This window comes from Mixophyes fleayi, chromosome 2 (genome assembly GCF_038048845.1).
Source record: "Mixophyes fleayi isolate aMixFle1 chromosome 2, aMixFle1.hap1, whole genome shotgun sequence".
Lineage (NCBI taxonomy): Eukaryota > Metazoa > Chordata > Amphibia > Anura > Limnodynastidae > Mixophyes > Mixophyes fleayi.
In genome coordinates, this window is record NC_134403.1 from 168,995,749 (window position 1) to 169,014,252 (window position 18,504).

An 18,504-nucleotide genomic window follows, 5' to 3' on the forward strand; every position below is an offset into this window, starting at 1 on the left:
CTCTGGCCCCTCCTCCCAGGACACCGCTTGTGACCTGGAAAAGAAGCCGAGCAATGGCTACCCCAACTTCCGGTAATGCAGGGCCAGATTTCCTCCTCCTCTAATCAGGATCCGGTAATCGTGATATAGATAGATAGATAGATATATATATATATAAAGGTAAGCGGAGGTTTCTTGAGGTCTCCTTTATGCCACGTGGGGGTCGCTATTTGCGCAGGCTCATACAGTCAGTCGTGTGTTTCCCTATTTGCTCTCTCAGCCTCGTGAGCGGCTCCGGCGGGTTCTGTCTCCTTCAAATAGGTAGCGGGGGAGTCGGCAGTAAAGCCCCCGTGCTGTAGTAGGTGGGTGCCAATGATGTTCTCAGGCTCAGTGGCGCGCCACCGCTCAGACGGAAATTCAGCTGCCGTTCATCCACAACTGTCCAGTGCCAGTAGATAGCTGTAAAAGTATTCTAATGTTATGGGGATAGCGTGGGGGGACACTGGGGGGTGTTTAGGAAAGAAGAAGCCCCTATATTTATGGGTTTTAGCCACAAGTTAAACGGAGCTCACAAACCATGCGACCTCCTGAAACAGCATCCAAGCCACCGCTAAATTATATCTTTATGACTAAGTGTTGTGCAGAATCCCTACCAGTCTAACAAGTCAACAGGTTATGTAAGTGGTAGTACGTACACACACACAATATAAGAAACTTCTATTATAAATGTGTACATTTTATTTGCGCTATTGAGTGTAAGACAGTGACATTTGTATACAAAGTAGGTTTTTACAGCATAATACAACCACACTCTGAGTAACTCCATGACCTTTTAAAAACAAACATATCTTTTATACCATGAACATAGATACTATACAGAACTAGCAATATAAATATTTTGTACAGTAGAGGGAATGTAAAAAATTGTAAATACAAAAACTGTGAAACCACACTGCCTAATTAGTCCTGATGATATAACTGGTTAGTGCAATATAATCTTTAATGTATCACTGCATAATACAGGAAGCATGACAAGTAACACCTTAATGTTGCCATCACTTCAGCATTCATTACAAAATACTATAAGGAATACTTGGAGGCATTTGAGCTCTGTGACCGTTATACAAGGTCAATGCCATCTACTACCATAGAAATTTCACAAGGGAATACAAGATGTGGTGTTTATTTCTCTCAGTTTACTACTTGTAATGAGGAAATCCCCATTGATTTAGTTATAACCATCCCAAATTATTAAACAAAGCCCCAAAGGTTGTCTTAATTTTTTCCTTTCAAAATAACATTTATTCAATAATCTCTATTCATGAGCTATACCTTACAGAGTTGGGTGCTTCCATATATGCAGATAGAAAAACAGTTTTACCACACAGGAGAGAATTTAGCTCTCGGTTATAAAGAATGGGCAACAATTACATTTCTGGTTAAAACACCGCTAATAATTTAAATTATTACATCTGAAGTGTCATGCTGCATGTAGTAATATAAAATGCCAAAAACATACTTGCCTGAAACAAATGATGCAACAACTCTCCGCTCACACTGAAACCAATACAAGACTAAGTGGAGTGTTATGTATTTAATGTTCTCTTATGTCTAACAGGATTCCTGTGCTCGCCAATCAAACGAATGTCAAAAGGTCGAAGGCTGAATTCACCAGAGAACAGTTCAGCCACAATAAGACATCAAAGACATATCTCAAGCTGCCCTGAATTATTGACAAATAATTCATACAATAAAATTAGAACAAGCTCTATAATGCTAGAATGCTACTTATTAGTGGAACATATGGAGCTTCCATCAAAAGATACCATAGTACAGATATCAGCAAATTAAATAAATCGAAACTTGTGGATTTTTAAAGAAATTAATATTTTATCCTCCAGTCCTGTATTTGAAATAAAAAAACCAAAAAAAAAAACCACAACAACATTCAAGTATAATTTTTTTTTGTTTGTTTTACAAATTCATGAAACCAAAATGCAGCTGCTCATTCAATACAATTCTCAATGTTAAAACATAACATTAATATAAATTAGTAATTACTAGACACATTATGTAAACCAAAAATGATCTTGCCCAATTTTGTAGTCCATAATGTTTCTGTCGCTGCTGGTACTATGAAAACATTGAAATGTCAATACATGAAAAACTCAGTTTCAATATAAAATTTACAAACATCCTCCAGAATTAGAAGTTCACATGGTTTCGGATGTCATTTATCTGTTTCACCATTTCTTGAATATGTTCACCCCTAAACAGAAGGAGAAAATTACAACAGTAAATATAGCACTGATGAAAAATAAGAATGGAAATGGAAAAAAATACAAAAGCTAGACATTATGTTCTCCTGAAGAGATAATGCTAAAGGTTAAGAGGGAAAATGATCCCTATATAGCCGTCATTAGTATCTGTTGCATTATCCCTTGTTTTACTTGTCATACCACATTTGATTAGTCAGACTATAGAAGGCTGCTAATAATCTGGTATTAGCTTAGTTTGCTACGGGTTACCGTATATAATTGCATATTAAATAAGGTATGGTGTGTTAGGGCTCATACACACTATGTGAAACAGTGTGTTACCTGTGGTGCAATTAAATATGATCACCTTATGCTATATGCAGCTGCAATCCTTGTTATGATGGAGAACATTGATCTTTATGGAATGCGTGTCTGGCAGCACTTTATATTTTTGGTGAACTCTGTCTGCCTTATTCTACCTATTGTATAAGCTCATTACTTGTCAAAAGAAGTTTTGTGTTCATTACAAAACTGTGATAATGTAACAGAAGGCATTTTTCCCAACTACAATTTGTTTGTTCTGTGCATTTAACAAAAGTCTGGGATCAATAGGTTATATAGTGTGCACTAATCAATGCGGAATATTACAGCCAACTTCGTGCAGAGCAAATGTTCTTAAAGCTGATCCAGATGTAATTTGGCTCCCTCTGGGAAAGATTGTGACTCACGGTTTACTTATTTAATAATGTATTTCATTTTAATACTTTATTATTGTACACTTCAGAAGATGTATGATGTATCCCCCCGCTATCCAATTTCTCTGATAACAGAAACAAATAGGTTAAGGCAGGTCAAGGAATCCCCAGCAAAACTAAACTGAAAATGGGTCTGGTCTTAGCAGTCTAATGAATGGATTTATATAAAAGGATATGAATTTGTGGCTTTATACAAAAAGCCACGACCAATTAGTTTATGAATTAGTAATGGACAAGGCTTAGGTTTACAAAGAGGACTATTTGGACCTATATTTTTATTTATATAGAGCCAATCGTATTAAGCTACGCTGTATAGATAATATATATGGGTTTATGAGTAAGTAACCGTTTGGCTTACTCTTCTTTTAACACAGTCTGTATATTTTTCCTCTGGTAATCACTTAGAGTCAGATTAGATTTTCGAGGGCTTTTCCCCTTCTCCATCTGTTTCTCCTGATACGCCATTTTCATTTTGACCTGTGTGGGAAGGAAGGTAGTAAATAGTAAAATAGTAATTAAAAAAACAAAAAAAACCACCGCCTCCTACAGCAGAGAACAGTGGATAGGTAACAAGTAAACTACAGAAATACAAAATAAATATTTTAAACCAGTAGGAAAGCCCTAGTAAGTACAAATAACAATTCAATTGTTTCATTTGTTGCATTGGGAGACACCAGTATCATGGGACATTTCAAAAAAGTCCACAGAACCAACAGGGTGGAAAACTGACAAATAAACGCTAATAGAAGCCACTAACAGCCTGCAGTTTCTTACACCTTGTGTACAAAACCAGCGCCTGGTGAGGCCCTGTGTGGATTTTGTAAAACTTAGTGAAGATGTGTGTGGTGGTCCATGGTGCCACCTTAAAGGGTTTTTTCAAAGAAGCATGTTTCCAGAAAGCCCAAGATGTATAAATGGCTCTAATGCAGTAACCCTTACAGGAGGTTTCTACACATTGGTGTAGTATGTCCCGAGTAGGAGTGGATAAATCCAGCACCCACCAAGATTTTGGAAGTCACTCTATCCTCCAAAGAAAAGTAGAATGAGGAAATCACTTTGGGGAGAAATTTAGGGACCAGTCGCCACAGCATCTTATCTTCATGTAAACAAACATTGCATGAAAGAACAGATGTGCCCCCCCTTCCTTGGCGGAGTTGATAGCAACAAGAAAAGCCACCTTCCTCAGTTTCTAAAGAGGAGTAACCTACAATCTTCTGTGGACCAAGTTCAAATATGGATATGCCATAAAGCAATACATGAGAAAGTAGGGTGTAGGGGGAGGGAAATGGGACATCTCTGGTTCTGTACATGCCTGGTTCACCTCATACCTTGCTAACCGCTCCTTCTCTGTATCCACGTCTGGTTCTTCCTCCACCCCCTCCCCTCTCCCTGTTGGAGTCCCTCAGGGCTCTGTTCTTGGCCCTTTACTCTTTTCGCTCTATACTTCCTCCCTTGGATCTCTCATCTCTTCGTTCAGTCTTCAGTATCACCTATATGCTGACGATATTCAACTCTACTTCTCTTCTCCTGATCTTTCCTCCTCCCTCCTCTCTCGTGTAACTGACTGCCTCTCAGCCATCTCCTCCTGGATGTCTTCACGCTTTCTTAAAATTAACATCTCCAAAACTGAACTCATTGTCTTTCCCCCACCCAGACGCCCTTCCCACTAGGACCTCTCTATAACTGTTAACAACTCCACTATCTCCTCTGTCACCCAACTCCGCTGCCTAGGAGTCACTCTTGACTGCTCTCTCTCTTTTGCCCCCCATATTCAATCCCTTGCCCAAGCCTGTCGCTTCCAACTCCGTAACATTGCCCGCATCCGTCCTTTCCTCTCTCAAGATGCCACCAAAACTGTCATCCATGCTCTCATCATCTCCCGCCTCGACTACTGCAATCTCCTCCTTACTGGCCTCCCCTGCTCCCACCTCGCCCCCCTCCGCTCTATACTTAATGCGGCTGCGAGACTCATCTTCTTCACACGCCGCTCCTCCTCTGCCTCCCCTCTCTGTCTTGCCTTACACTGGCTCCCCTTCCCCTACAGAATCCTCTTCAAACTCCTCACCACCACCTACAAGGCTCTCTCCCAGTCTACTGCCCCTTATATCTCTAACCTCCTCTCCATCCACACTCCCGCCCGCTCCCTGCGCTCAGCCAATGATCGCCGCCTCTCCTCCACTCTGATTACTTCTTCCCACTCTAGAATACAAGACTTCTCCCGAGCTGCCCCCCTTCACTGGAACGACCTCCCTCGCTCCATCCGTCTATCACCCAATCTGTGCTCCTTCAAGCGGGCACTTAAAACTCACCTGTTCCTTAAGGCCTACCAACCATCCACTTAACCTCTCACCTCTTCTGATTCTCACTGGCTCCTTTTTCTCTCCCCTTTGCTTCACTGGCTCCCTCTTGTGCCTGATTTTGTCTACCCTCCCTTAGGATGTAAGCTCGTATGAGCAGGGCGCCTCTCCCCTCCTGTCTCCAGACCTGTTCTTCCGCTCCGTCTTTACAGTATTTGCCTGCCTGGAGTTTCTGAAGTTCTGGTACTTTGTGTTTATTGTTCTGTACTGTTTTACCCTGTACAGTCTACTGTTTGTACCATGTACGGCGCTGCGGATACCTTGTGGCGCCTAACAAATTAACGATAATAATAATAATAATAATAATAATAATAATAGACACTGAAAAAGGATTGTATGCATCAAGATCTAAACTTCAGAAGCTCAACTTCAGAATCTCCAAACGACACAGGAGGAAGGAGAAAAAAAAACAACCCCCTGAATGGCTAGGATTCCTTTCTATATAAATAGATGATGATGAACTACAAACCACTTTGTGGGTCACACTCACAGGCTTTTTGTTTTTGCTCCCAGCATGCATCTAGTGTGCGAAACGTCACAACGCAAAGTCCCACAATGCTTTATCTTAAAGACACGGAAGCAAGAAAACAGCCACCACTGCTGTGGGAGGGGGCAGCCGGGGCAAAAGGTATCACCAGGATGGACAAGATGCCCCAGATTATGTAGCTCTCCTATCTGCTAGAGGATACAAGCGCCTATAAAGGAAGGCATCGCTCTGTGGAGTAGGCTGGTCTCATCACCTATGCTCTGCTAACAATTAGAGGAGTACAACTCTCAGACCTTCAGGAGGAGCAATCTCCTACTCCATCTAGCAAATAGAAGTAGGTAAAACAATACACCTGAATTGCCTGACTCTACAATGACAGGAAAGAAAACACAGCAAGGAGGGAGGTGTGGTCCTATATACCCTACAATTGTGTCTTCTTTCCTGTCCTGACTCACGTGCTAGGGCGGGATTAACCCCATAGTGTATGCTGCCATGGAGGAAGAGGAAACTTAGGCCACTGAGCAGTTCTGTCTACATGAAAGATAAGTCCTACAAGCCAGCAGCTCCAAAACTCTTCTAGCTGTAAAAAGCAGCCAAAAGAAAAGCTCTCTTTCAGTTAAGGAACTTAAAAGCTGTGAAAAAAACATGTTGAAATCCAAAAGGAGCCAGTAAGTTCCCTTTCAAAGAGTACCAAGAGGAACGAAACCTGACCTTTCAGAGAGCCAAGTCTCAAACTACCGGCTAGGCCCTCCTGCAATAGCAGGAGTAGATGGGCCAACTGAAAAGAAGTAGAAACCCCTTCCTTTCACACCAGTAAGCTGAAACTGGTTTTCTTAAGCATGGTAGCCTTAAGCATGGTCTAAATCTCACACACAGTCAGAGACCCTTAGCTCTAAGTATCATGGCTTCAACGGCCACCAATGTGGAGGGAGGAGAGGGGCAAGAAATACAAAACAAACAAGGGGGTGTAACCCAACTTGATCCTGAAGGTCATGGTAAAGTAGAGCCCATCTCACAGGAATTACAGAGAAAGGTGTTTTATGATAATGTAAATTGCTATTGTGTTCCAACATGTTTTTGGACTGAAACCATGCTGTGGATAACCGTTAGCATGGAAAAGATAGGGGAGCCTTCTGGAATTCTGGGAATTTGTAGCGACAGATATCTCTGTCAAGGCAGCGTACAGGAGAGCTGTATAGAATGTGCCACTAAAATCTTTAAAATTAAACAGGATTATAGACAAAAAAATGCCCAGATGACTGTCCTCATAAGGACACAAAGCTAGACTGGATACATGAGGTCATGCCTGAGTTGTATTGGCCTGCAAGAAGAACAAACAACTTTTTCTTGCCTAGTGTCCATCCTACTTTAGACAGGCCTATATCGACTCATCGCAGGGTCTTCCAACGTAACACAAGAAATGTACTGATCATAGTTAATTTAAACATTTAGCAAATTAATCTAAATTACAATACAGCTGCCACAATTATACCTGTTTTATAGCATTCCCCAGATGATGCAGATGTTCTTGTGTAGTCTGTAGTTCTTTCTTCATGTCTCGTTCACTGTCTGATAAAACTGGGAGCCGAGTATGGAAACCCCGCAGTACTGCCTTCATCCTTGTGAACACATTATAGGGATAGTAAAATTGTTACATGTTTTCTTGTTTTTGTTTTTTCAAGCCATGCTACTCTCCAATCTCAAATTCAAGCAACTACGGGATAATTTTCAGTTGGATTTTCAGCACACTAATAAGAGTTAACCACTAAGGGCCTGATTCATTAAGGAAAGTTAAGTGGACAAAAATATGTGCTACATGAAAAAGACAGTATTCAACTTATGTGCAAAAATAGAAAACTAATTTGCACCCCTTGCATTGTAACATGGTTTTGTCCAGGAGACTACTTACTCAATTTTTTTTACTTAACTTTCCTTAATGAATCAGGCCCTAAGTCTTCTCCTAAAATCACCATCAACAGAAGGAAGAGGGTCATTGTAAATTTAATTTTTTTTTCAGTTTAAAATTAAATACCCCCCCTCAACAGATCCCATTGACAAGGATCATGTGAATGCGATAGTTCCATAGGTTAATGGCATATGTGGAACTTCCATTTTTGCTCATTTTGAAGGCAAATTATGGAAAACAAATTTCAATCTATAATATTAACATTCAGAAATAAATGGATATTTTCATTCTTACATTTGAAACACTCGTATGCAGCTTGTTAGCTGTCCTTACTATTCCATACAAAAATGCAATAGCTACAATAGATACAGGTGGAATTCTACAAAGGCAGCAAGCTTATATGTAGACTATACATACTGACCTGTTGATGAGATCTTCCTGTTTATCCTTTGCCTCTTCAAATTTCTCAGCAAGGCGTTCAGCCATTTCTTTAAGGCTTTTCCTATAAAATATAAAATAAGCTGTTTGTTCTTGTAGGCCTAAAGATTTTTATACTCACAATAAAAGCCTTTTCTCTTATTCCATCTGGGGGACACTGCTACCATGGGTGGTAAGCGGGGAGTGTGGGAGATGGCACTTAGTTGTTAACTTGTTAATTCTAAACATGCTGACAGACCCTTTCCCCTTTGCAACCCCCCTGAAGCTCCTCAGTGTAATTTGAAAGCCCCAAGGAAGGGGAGAAAAACAAACAACCAAAGACCAAAACAGCAGAAGAGTGGAACAAAGGAAGGGAACGCAGTGTGTCCCCCAGATGGAATCAGAGAAAAGGATTTATTTCAAGTATAAAAAAAATCCTACTTTCTCTTTCAACCAATCTGGGGAACACTGCCATCATGGGGAATTACAAAAGCAGCCCCCGTGAGCGAGGGACCGCTCTGACTGCACGGCCTGTAAAACACTACGGCCAAAGCTGGCGCCTGAAGAACTGGTAGAATTTGGTAAATGTGTGCACCGAGGACCAGGTACCTGCCCGGCATAGATGTTCCGCAAAAAAAAAACCCCATTCTGTGCGGCTCAAGAAGCTCCCACTGACCGGGTGGAATGGGCGGTGATGTGCTTGGGACCAGTTCACACTGATGTAAGCATACTTAATTGTTGAAATAAGCCATCTAGTAATGCTCTGCCTGGAATCAGGCCAACCCTGTTTATGGGGATCATACAACACAAAAAGAGTCAAAACGCCTAATGAATGAGGTCCAATGAACATAAATGTGCAATGCCCTGACTGCGTCCAAGTACTCAATTTGGTTATCCCCAGATGTAGTAGAAGGCTCCTGAAAAACTGGAACTACAATTTCTTGGTTTAAGTGAAACCCTGATACTATTTTAGGTTGAAAGGACGGAACGGTGCGTTGGACCGCCCGGTCGTCATGGAAAACAAGGTATGGTTCGCTGTATGAAAGAGCCCCAAGCTCCGACACTCTGCAAGCCGAAGCAATTGCCAACAGAAAAACCACCTTTCACGTGAAAAATCTAAGGTCTGCATACTGTAAAGGTTCAAAGGGAGGAATTTTAAGCAGGGTAAGTACCAAATTTAGATTCCTCGGAGCAGTGGGCGGCACATAGAAAGGCTGTATGTGCAACACCCCCTGCAAGAAGGTCCTTATGTCTGACATGTCCGCCAACCATAACCGAAAATAAACCAAAAGGGCCGAGACCTGAACTTTCAGGGAACCCAACCGCAGCCCCATTTCAAGACCATGCTAGAGAAAATCCAGAAGAGGTGGCAGGTTAAATGTTGCAGTGTGGCAGACCCGACTCTCACCCCACTTAATGTAGGTTTGCCAAAACGTGTGGTAAATGCGAGCAGAAACAGGTTTTCTAGACGGCAAAAGGGTGTTCACCACCCTTTTGCCGGATAGAAAACCCTTTTGACTGCCAGAGGCTGGTTTCAACAGCCATCTGGCAGTCAGTTAAAGCCATTAAAAAGGTAGGTCCCGATGTTGAAAGGAGCCTTGAAGGAGGAGACGCCGAAAAATGGGTAGACGAAACCCCTGGCCGACCGCCATGGATAGAATGTCTGCATACCAGACCCGATGCGGCTAATGGGGCACCACCAGTATCACTGGCAGCCCCCCCTGCTAACATGTGGAATAACATGTCATAAGAGGAAAAGAGGTAACCCAACCCGAATTCCCAGCGCATTGTCATGACCGTCCCTTGAGCAGAACCTGATGGTTGTGCCTTGACGCCATGAGGTCCAGATCCGGAAGACCCCACCTGCGAACTAGAATCTGAAAAGCCCCTGGTATTACTGCATGGCAACTTAGATAGTCTGCATCCCAGTTTAGCACGCCTGGGATGAATACTACCAAAAGCGAAGGACCGAATAATTCCGCCCATTCCAGGATCCGAGTTGCCACCTGCATTGCCTTGGCACTCTTTGTCCCCCCCTGCTTGTTGACATATGCCACTGCCGTGGCATTGCCGAATTGGGATTCGACTGGGAACCCCTTAAGAAAGGCCTGAGCCCCCCTCAGTACCATCAACAGGTCTTTCAGTTCCAGGATGTTTATTGGAAAGGAAACCTCCCTTTCCGTCCACAGGCCCTGGAGACAAAGGTGAAGGGCCACTGCCCCCCAGCCCTGAAGGCTGCCGTCCGTGGTGACAATGATCCAGGACAGTGGCTCAAAGGATCTGACTACAACCAAGTGATCCTGGACCATCCACCACTGGAGGAACGACCAAGCCTCCTGAGATAGACTGATAGTTTGGGAGTCCAAACTGAGGAGAGACCCTGACCACTTTGTCAGAAGGTCCCACTGAAACAGTCTATAGTGAAATCTTCCGTATGGAATAGTCTGGAATGTCAAGACCATCTTCCCCAGGAGCTTCATGCAGAGGAGTATGGAGGGATTGCGGCCTGCGAGGACCTGGTCCGGCATGTCCCGTATGGATCGAGCCTTTTCCTCGGGAAGGAAAATTTTCTGTTCTCTGGTGTCCATGATGAGACCCAAGAATGTCATCCTCTGGCAAGGGATTAAGTGGGACTTATTTAGATTTATGATCCAGCGGCAGGACTCCAACACTCTGATGGTGAGATCCAGATGCGGACAACAGGTGTTTGGATGCGGCCTTGAAAAGAAGGTAGTCCAGGTAAGGCACAATTTTGGCCCCCGTGGAATGAAGACAACCGGCCATCATTGACATAAGTTTTGTAAACAATCTGGGCGCTGACGAAAGACCAAATGGGAGCGTCCTGAATTGATAGCGGGAGGCTCCCACCGTGAAGCAGAGTACAGACTGTTGTCCCTCCTATATTGGAATGTGCAAGCAGGCATCCCGAATATTCTTCCGATTTCAGGTCATCACTGACCAAAAGAGACTCCATGTGAAATCTGTCCACCCATAGGTGTAAATTTACGGACTTTAGATTTAGAATAAGGTAGAAAGAACCATACTGCTTTGTGACCAAGAACAGGTTTGAGTAGAATCCCTGGCGTATCTGGATTTCTGGAACAAGACAAATGACCCGTGCAGAAAGAAGCAAAGCAGTATAACATCGCGTGTCTTCTTGTGGGGTCCAGCAGTAAGGAGGTTGAAAAACAGACGAGGGGATTGACCCGATAGGTCAATCATGTAGCCCCTTGTCACGATACCCTGAATCCATCGATGTGGGGATGATCCTACTTATTGTTTCCTGGATAACTGTAGGCGGCTCCCCACCCACTCCCACAGCCGCGAGGAGAGGTGGATGCAAGTCAGGATGACTGTTTTTCCTGCAGCTTGGGAGTGGCACGTCTCATGGAGAAAGACAACCTTACTCTATGGGAAATATCCTCTGGAACTTAAGGGTCTACCCCTGCTCATCTGAACTCTATTGGAGGAGCTCCCTCCGAAAGGGCTGAATGAACTGAACCTCGGTACTCTCGTTTTAAGTACATTGACTGGGAGGAACGTGCTTTTCCCAACTGTTGCTTGAGAAATTATGTTATCAAGTTCTGGCCTGAAAAGTACAGATCCCGAATATGGAAGGGCCTCTAGGGAACGTTTTGACTCTGCATCGGCTTCCCAGGATCTTAGCCAAAGAGCTCGTCTGGCTGCCACCGCTGAAACAGATGCCGAGGACGACATTGAGACTGCATCCTGACGCCTCCTTGAGGTGCAGAGCAAGGGGAAGCAGGTTTGAATCCTGTAGTCCTGGAGCAAGTTGGTCAGCCCATGTTTCCATGGCCCTGGCAACCCATGCCTTAGACAACAGGGGTCTAAATGAGGCTCCTGCTGTCAATTAGATGGATTTTAAAAATACTTCCACTTTCCGGTCAATAGAGTCCTGAAGGGAGGTTATGCCCGGAACTGGCAGAGAGGTGTGGCGCACAAGTCCTGCCACCGGAGTGTCAACCCTTGGTACCTGCTCCCAACGGACATCTTCTGACTAAGGGCTACAGGGCCATGAATCTCCTAAGAACTACTACCTTGCAGTCAGGCTGTGAGCAACTTGCTTCTGCAATTTCCCTCAACTCCGTAGAAGGAAGAAAACAGACCATGCGTGTCTTGATTTTTTTTTAAAGAGACCCTGATTCGCTGCTGTGCGCTCATCAATGTCTAAGAGGTCCAAGATCTAACTGCCAGGACCAGATCCTCAATGCCCTGACTTCTACGAGATTCATCAAGATCTGTGACCTGTGGGGAGTCTGCTTAGTAAGGGAGTTCCCCGTCCTCTTCGGATGATATCTCTGAATCGGAGATTGAAAGAAGAGGATGGCTTGCCCTTTGATTTTGGACAGGGGAGGTCTCAGAGTCCAGGATTCTGTTCAGTCTGTCTATGCCCCTAACCAAGGATGTCGACCATGCAGGTTCACCTACAGGGGCTCCTTGGAGAGCATTTAAGCTGGTCCTGAATCTGCATGGTCACTGACTTGTTGTGGAAGTACCGCTGTAAGGGGTGCCCCAGCTACTGAGGTAGAAGGAGAACCCGTAGACAGCGTTGCCCGACAGTAGAGTAGCTGCACCAGTGTGCCCACCGACTGCCAGCGATATTGCCCACACCGTTTTTTCCCACTAACAGCGGAGTACTACCCTGGCTCTGCGCCGCCTGGGACACTACCTCACAGTCTACGCAGAGTGCACCTAGGTTCTGCTGTATACTTGCCAATTTTACCTTGCATTTGAAGCAAGTAAAGTACTTTGCTTTAAGTGCTTTTCCTTTGTCAGACATTTTGAGAGAAAGAGCAATTGCAGAATACAATAATACAGAGACAGAGCAAATTTACAACACAAGAAAAGTCTGTACAAGATGCTAGCTATCCATCAGTCAAAAGACATATCTTTACTATATGTAGTTTGATGTATGTATACAATCTGATGTATTATGCCGCAGCAGGAATGTGTGATGCAGCGACTCCTTTGTATATGCTGCCATCACAACTGTAACAATACAATATACATATGCTGTATGACAGAATGTATATTTGTAAAGAATACATATAGTGGTACTTAGCCCTCCAGACTAGTATAGATCTGCAGCAGGAGCGGAGTCTCAGTCAGCAGTGAAGTGCATATGACTGGGGAGTGTCCTGGGTTCTCTTCCTGGGTAGATATCTCCCATGGCGCCATACCATTCTACAATTTTCTGCAGGGGTAAGCTTTTTAATCCAGCTCCTCCCCTCTTTCCAGCCATTGTTTCTGCCAGTGTCTCTCAACCCCCAAATTAATGCAGCTTCTATAACATAAGCGCACCATCAGGCCCTCAATTGCTGTCACATATATAATTTTATATATCTATGTACCTTCATTCCCCCTCCTCTCTGAGGGGGAAACTTGGTAGTGGCCATAAAATGACAGACGGCATCGCGCTGAATCACATTACCCTATACCCGGAGGTAGCGCCAGTCATCAGGGACCACCTAGTGTGACAAAGGCTTATGAAGCCACTTGTTACACTTCCAAAATATGTGCTGTCAGTGAGAGCCTGTCGGCTCTTACCCAGAGACAGCTCTTACACAGCCTGCATTTTTTGTATAGTGTGCAGATTATAATCGCACACTGAAGCAGGATGCAATACTATTTCTAAATAAAAACAAGTAAAATAATGAAATAAAAGAAAAATCCCTACTAATTTTTACTAGTCAGAAGAAAGTAAGCCCAACTCCTTGAGCAATTAATCTACACTGGGGAGCTACAGGGAGGGTTGCAGAGGGGAGGGGTCTGGCAGCATGTTTAGAATTAACGAGTTAACTAGTTAAGTGCCAACTCCCAAGCTCCTCACCTACAACCCATGGTAGCAGCGTCCCCCTGATTGGCTGAAAGAGAAAACAATTTATACATTATAGTATATCTGTCATTCTCACATAGAAATACACTGGTGTGTTTAAAAGCAATCAATATCCCCTGCACTACATTATAAAGCCTAAGTAGTAGAATGTGATAGGACAATCATTACTACACAGAGTACAGAATTCCCTGGAGGGATGATGACCTGGACGCTCATTTAGACAGACATGTTGTGTGAGCTCCCATCAGGCTTTAACCAATAAACAAATACTGAGCAGACCTTGTAAAGAAAATATTGTCATATTGCATTTCCTGTGTCCATGCAATCTAAGAGGCAAACTAGCACAAAAACCAGAAAGATCAAGACAGCATGTTATCATTCTTCTGTGAACATAACATAACCTTAGACCACTTGGAAGCTGCAGCACTGCAATCCTCAAACTTACCTGCATACTGGTGGCACTCTCTGCCTTTAAAACCTGTCTCAAAACTAAAACAGATTCAATTATGGTGGGAATGCGAGCTGCAGCAACACATTAAAATATCCTTATTTATGCGAACTGCAAAAACACACTAATGACCAGAAAAAATGGTTGTCAAAAGAACAAAATGCATTTGGTAAACCTGTCAGAGCCAGTGAAGGGCCAGAGACCAGATTGTATTCTGGAGGAATGGCAGATCTCGGTTTGGCAGATAAATATTTGCTACTTATGCAGAGTAGCTGAACTGAAGCATGCGGTCAGTCACCTTTTTGAGAACACACAAAAGTTATATATTATACCCTTTAGAATGGACTGCATCATGTTGGTACATATAATTCCAGTTTCAAGATACTAGTAAAAACGGCAGCGTGTTTGTGTCCCAGCAAAATATAGCACTAGTTTAAATCTCAACGCCTGTATAACAACACTCCACATCTGCATGAGAACATATAAATAATTTTCAAAATCTTTTATACTGGAGATAATGGGTACTCCCAGCTAATGTATGCAGGTCCTACCCCTCATACCATCTAATCCATAAAATGAATTTGAAAAAGGTGCCTTATTATAAAGAGGATAATTTCAAGAAGAGAGCAGAAAGTCTAACCAGTAATATTTAGGAGGAAGAACGCCAGAGACAGTTGTCTTATTTCTACTATCTTCCAAGACTAATCCAGACAGGTTATTATCTTACCTTTCTTCTTTACAAAGATTTAAATCTTCCAGTTGTTTCTCTTTTTGTGCAATCAGCAACTTCACCCTAAGCAACAAAGATTGTATAGTGTAAGAATCTCATGTGCACCCACGTATTTTGAAGTCCAATAAATATAGAAAAACTTTAGCTATAATATCAGAAACCTGTTTTTGAAAGTCCTTTCTCCATTTATATAAATGTTTAATTGATGGTACACAGGGAGGGGGTCTAAAAATAAATAAAATAGCTATGCAGTTTACCTTCTCTGTATCTCCTCCCTAGCCAAATCCTGTTTGAGGACATATTCCTCCCGGAACACTTGGGTTGCTCTGCTCAGCAGCTGCAAACATTCCTCAGGAGGAGGAGAGGACTCTTTATTTGAGGAGCTTAAAAAAACCAAAAACACAATTAAAAAAATAAATGAGATCGATTTACACTCATACAAGGAAAACATGTGTTGGATATCGTATTATCTGTGCAATAGGATTTTTGTTACTCACCGGAAAACCTGTTTCCCTTAGTCCACTGGGGGACACTGCGAGGCATTGGAGTATTGTAACACAGTAAAAGTGTTGGGATGATAGCTTCACCGCTACTACGCCCCATCTAGAGGAACTATCCCTTCATTTATTTTTATTTTTTTAATAACAAAGCCCAAAAGAGGGGGCCTAACAAGGTCAAGAAAAAACAAAACAGACATAGAAACATAGAATTTGACGGCAGATAAGAACCGCTTGGCCTATCTAGTCTGCCTATTGTTTTATTACCCTATGGTAACCTTACACCTTATTTGATCCCTTATTCTTAATAAGGATATTCTTATGTCTATCCCAAGCATGTTTAAACTGTTCTACTGTATTAGCTTCTACCACATCTGATGCGAGGCTAATCCACTTATCCACTACCCTTTCTGTGAAGTAGTTTTTCCTCAAATTTCCTCTGAACCTACTTCCCTCTAGTACTTATCTTCCTTTGGAGAATGTTTCCCTCACGTACCTTGTTCAAACCCTTGATATATTTGAAAGTTTCTATCCTGTCCCCTTTTTCCCTTCTCTGCTTCAAACTATACATATTCAGTTCATTTAGTATTTCAGGGTAAGTTTTGGGTTTTAGATGCCCTTCCTTGTACAGTTTCTAATGTATTAATATCCTTCTGAAAATATGGCCTCCAGAATTGGAACACAGTATTCTAGATGAGGCCGTACCAATGACCTATAGAGTGGCATTATTACCGTATTTCCCCATGTATATAACGCTCCACTGTATAAGACGCACCTGTATAAATCACGTGAAAAATTTTTACATTTTTTTCACACAGTAATTGTGCAGCATGTACAGAGAGGAGAGACATTATTGTCAATTCTGCATTACCCTGTCAGATGCTTCCTCTGTCCAGTAAAGTCTTCTTTCTTCTGTCCATTCTGATCCTGATGCTGGAAAGTCGCTTACCGTCCTTTTCACGATGACCGGATGTCCAATCAGGACTTTGACAAGGTCCCGATTGGAAAACACGCCAAATGCAGAAACCGGAAGTGTGCGTTCCAACTGCGGTTCATGCACCACATCCGTTCATCGCGAAGAGGACGGTAAGCGACTTTCCAGCATCAGGATCAGAACGGACAGAAGAAAGATGACTTTACCGAACAGAGGAATCATCTGACAGGGTAAGCGTTACTACCCCTGTATAAGACGCACCCAGTTTTTAGACCCAAAATTTTGGAGAAAAAGGTGAGTCTTATACATGGGGAAATACGGTACTTTCTTTCTGCTACAGATTCCTCTCCCTATGCAACAAAGCATCTGACTTGCCTTCCTTGTTGCATTGCTTACCTGCCTTTAAATCACCTGAAATAGTAACTCCTAGATCCCTTTCCTCCTAAGTAGGTTTTTATAGTGCCATTAATACTATATTTAGCCTTTGGGTTTTTGAGACAAAAGTGCATGATTTTGCATTTTTTAGCATTAAACTATATTTGCCACCCTCTTGACCATTCCTCTAGTCTACCTAGATCATCAATCATTTGTTTTACCCTTCCTGGTGTGTCTACCCTGTTGCATATATTTGTGTTATCTGCAAAAGGTCATACTTCCCTTCAATACCATTTGCAATGTCTTCAATAAAGATATTAAAAAGCACTGTTCCAAGTACAGATCCTTGGGGTACTCTACTGGTAACCTTTCCCTCCTGTGAATGTACTCCATTTACTATAACTATGTTTTCTATCCTGCAACCAAGATCTTATCCATTCCACCATCTTTGAATCCAATCCCAAGCTTTCAAGTTTATTGGAGATAAACAAAAGGGTGGGTTGCGCTATCTTGATATGTGTAAAGCAGCCAAAGATTAGAACCTGCAAATGGACAGGAGGGAATCCCTACCCTCCCAAAAATGATTAATACGTAGTATATCAGGTTCTGGGCGCTAAAAGTAAAACTTGTGTGGCGAAAAGAAGAGTTATTGTTATTTATTAAACATTGTAAAAAATGATTGCTCCGGCCGGAGCCAATGTTGATGCAGCAAAGACAATATGATACCAGTACAGAGATCAAACAGGTACATACATATATGGACAAATGGTGAAATGAAATCAGTCCATGCACATAAATGTCCACTGGGTTTGTGAACCAGTGTTGCAGATTGTCCAATTAATCAGTAAACAGATGCCCTTTCAGCCCTGTTAAGGGTGATATTGAGTCAATTGTCCCAAAAAGGTACTGACATTAATGGAGTGCACTAAACGGACCTGGAGGTCATATCCATGGAAGTTTGAATGAAAAAAGAAAAATGTCCCAAAAGCAATATATGTGAAAATCCAGGGTAACTTACTTGGTGTCGCTCGGTGGAAGATGTACGCTGAGCGGGGGTCCCTCCTATGGACTTACAGTGTCTCCTGTCTATAGTATGTACAGCAGTACAAAGTGCAGACACAGGTCCTGTGTTTGACCAGAGGTAGCGTATACACGCTGGATGTATCCCTCGCAGACAGCTGTTCTGCGGGTTGAGGTTGATGTTGTTTAGTAGTTGATGTGCGCTGAGCGGGGGTCCCTCCTGCAGACTGATAGCGTCTCCTGCTTTAAGTTTGTATGATGATGCAGGGCACAAGCACACAGCCTGTGTGTAACGGAGGTGGCGTGTGAACGCTCTAGATATCCCTCGCGGACAGCGGTTCGGCAGGATGAAATAAGCAATCCAGCGTGCTGGAATGTGGAGATTGAATAGGTAGGCACTTAACAGTGCTATAAGGTTCCGTGTGAATGTAAATACCAACGCGTTTCGCTCGTAGCCAGAAAGGCAGTGAGCTTCCTCAGGGTT

General features: G+C 42.8%; 1 protein-coding gene across 1 annotated transcript in view; it reads right to left on the reverse strand.

Annotated features, from left to right (window-relative positions):
- Positions 1-694: 694 nt before the first annotated feature.
- The window catches only part of NUP88 (nucleoporin 88), a 36,902-nt gene continuing 19,092 nt past the window's right edge, over positions 695-18,504 (reverse strand). The window contains exons 12-17 of the mRNA XM_075194958.1: positions 15,452-15,577; positions 15,192-15,257; positions 8,164-8,244; positions 7,329-7,455; positions 3,351-3,469; positions 695-2,248 (exon numbers count right to left, since the gene is read on the reverse strand). Of these exons, the coding sequence (XP_075051059.1) occupies positions 2,185-2,248; positions 3,351-3,469; positions 7,329-7,455; positions 8,164-8,244; positions 15,192-15,257; positions 15,452-15,577 (583 nt within the window). The 3' untranslated portion in view covers positions 695-2,184. The remainder of the gene's footprint in view (positions 2,249-3,350; positions 3,470-7,328; positions 7,456-8,163; positions 8,245-15,191; positions 15,258-15,451; positions 15,578-18,504) is intronic.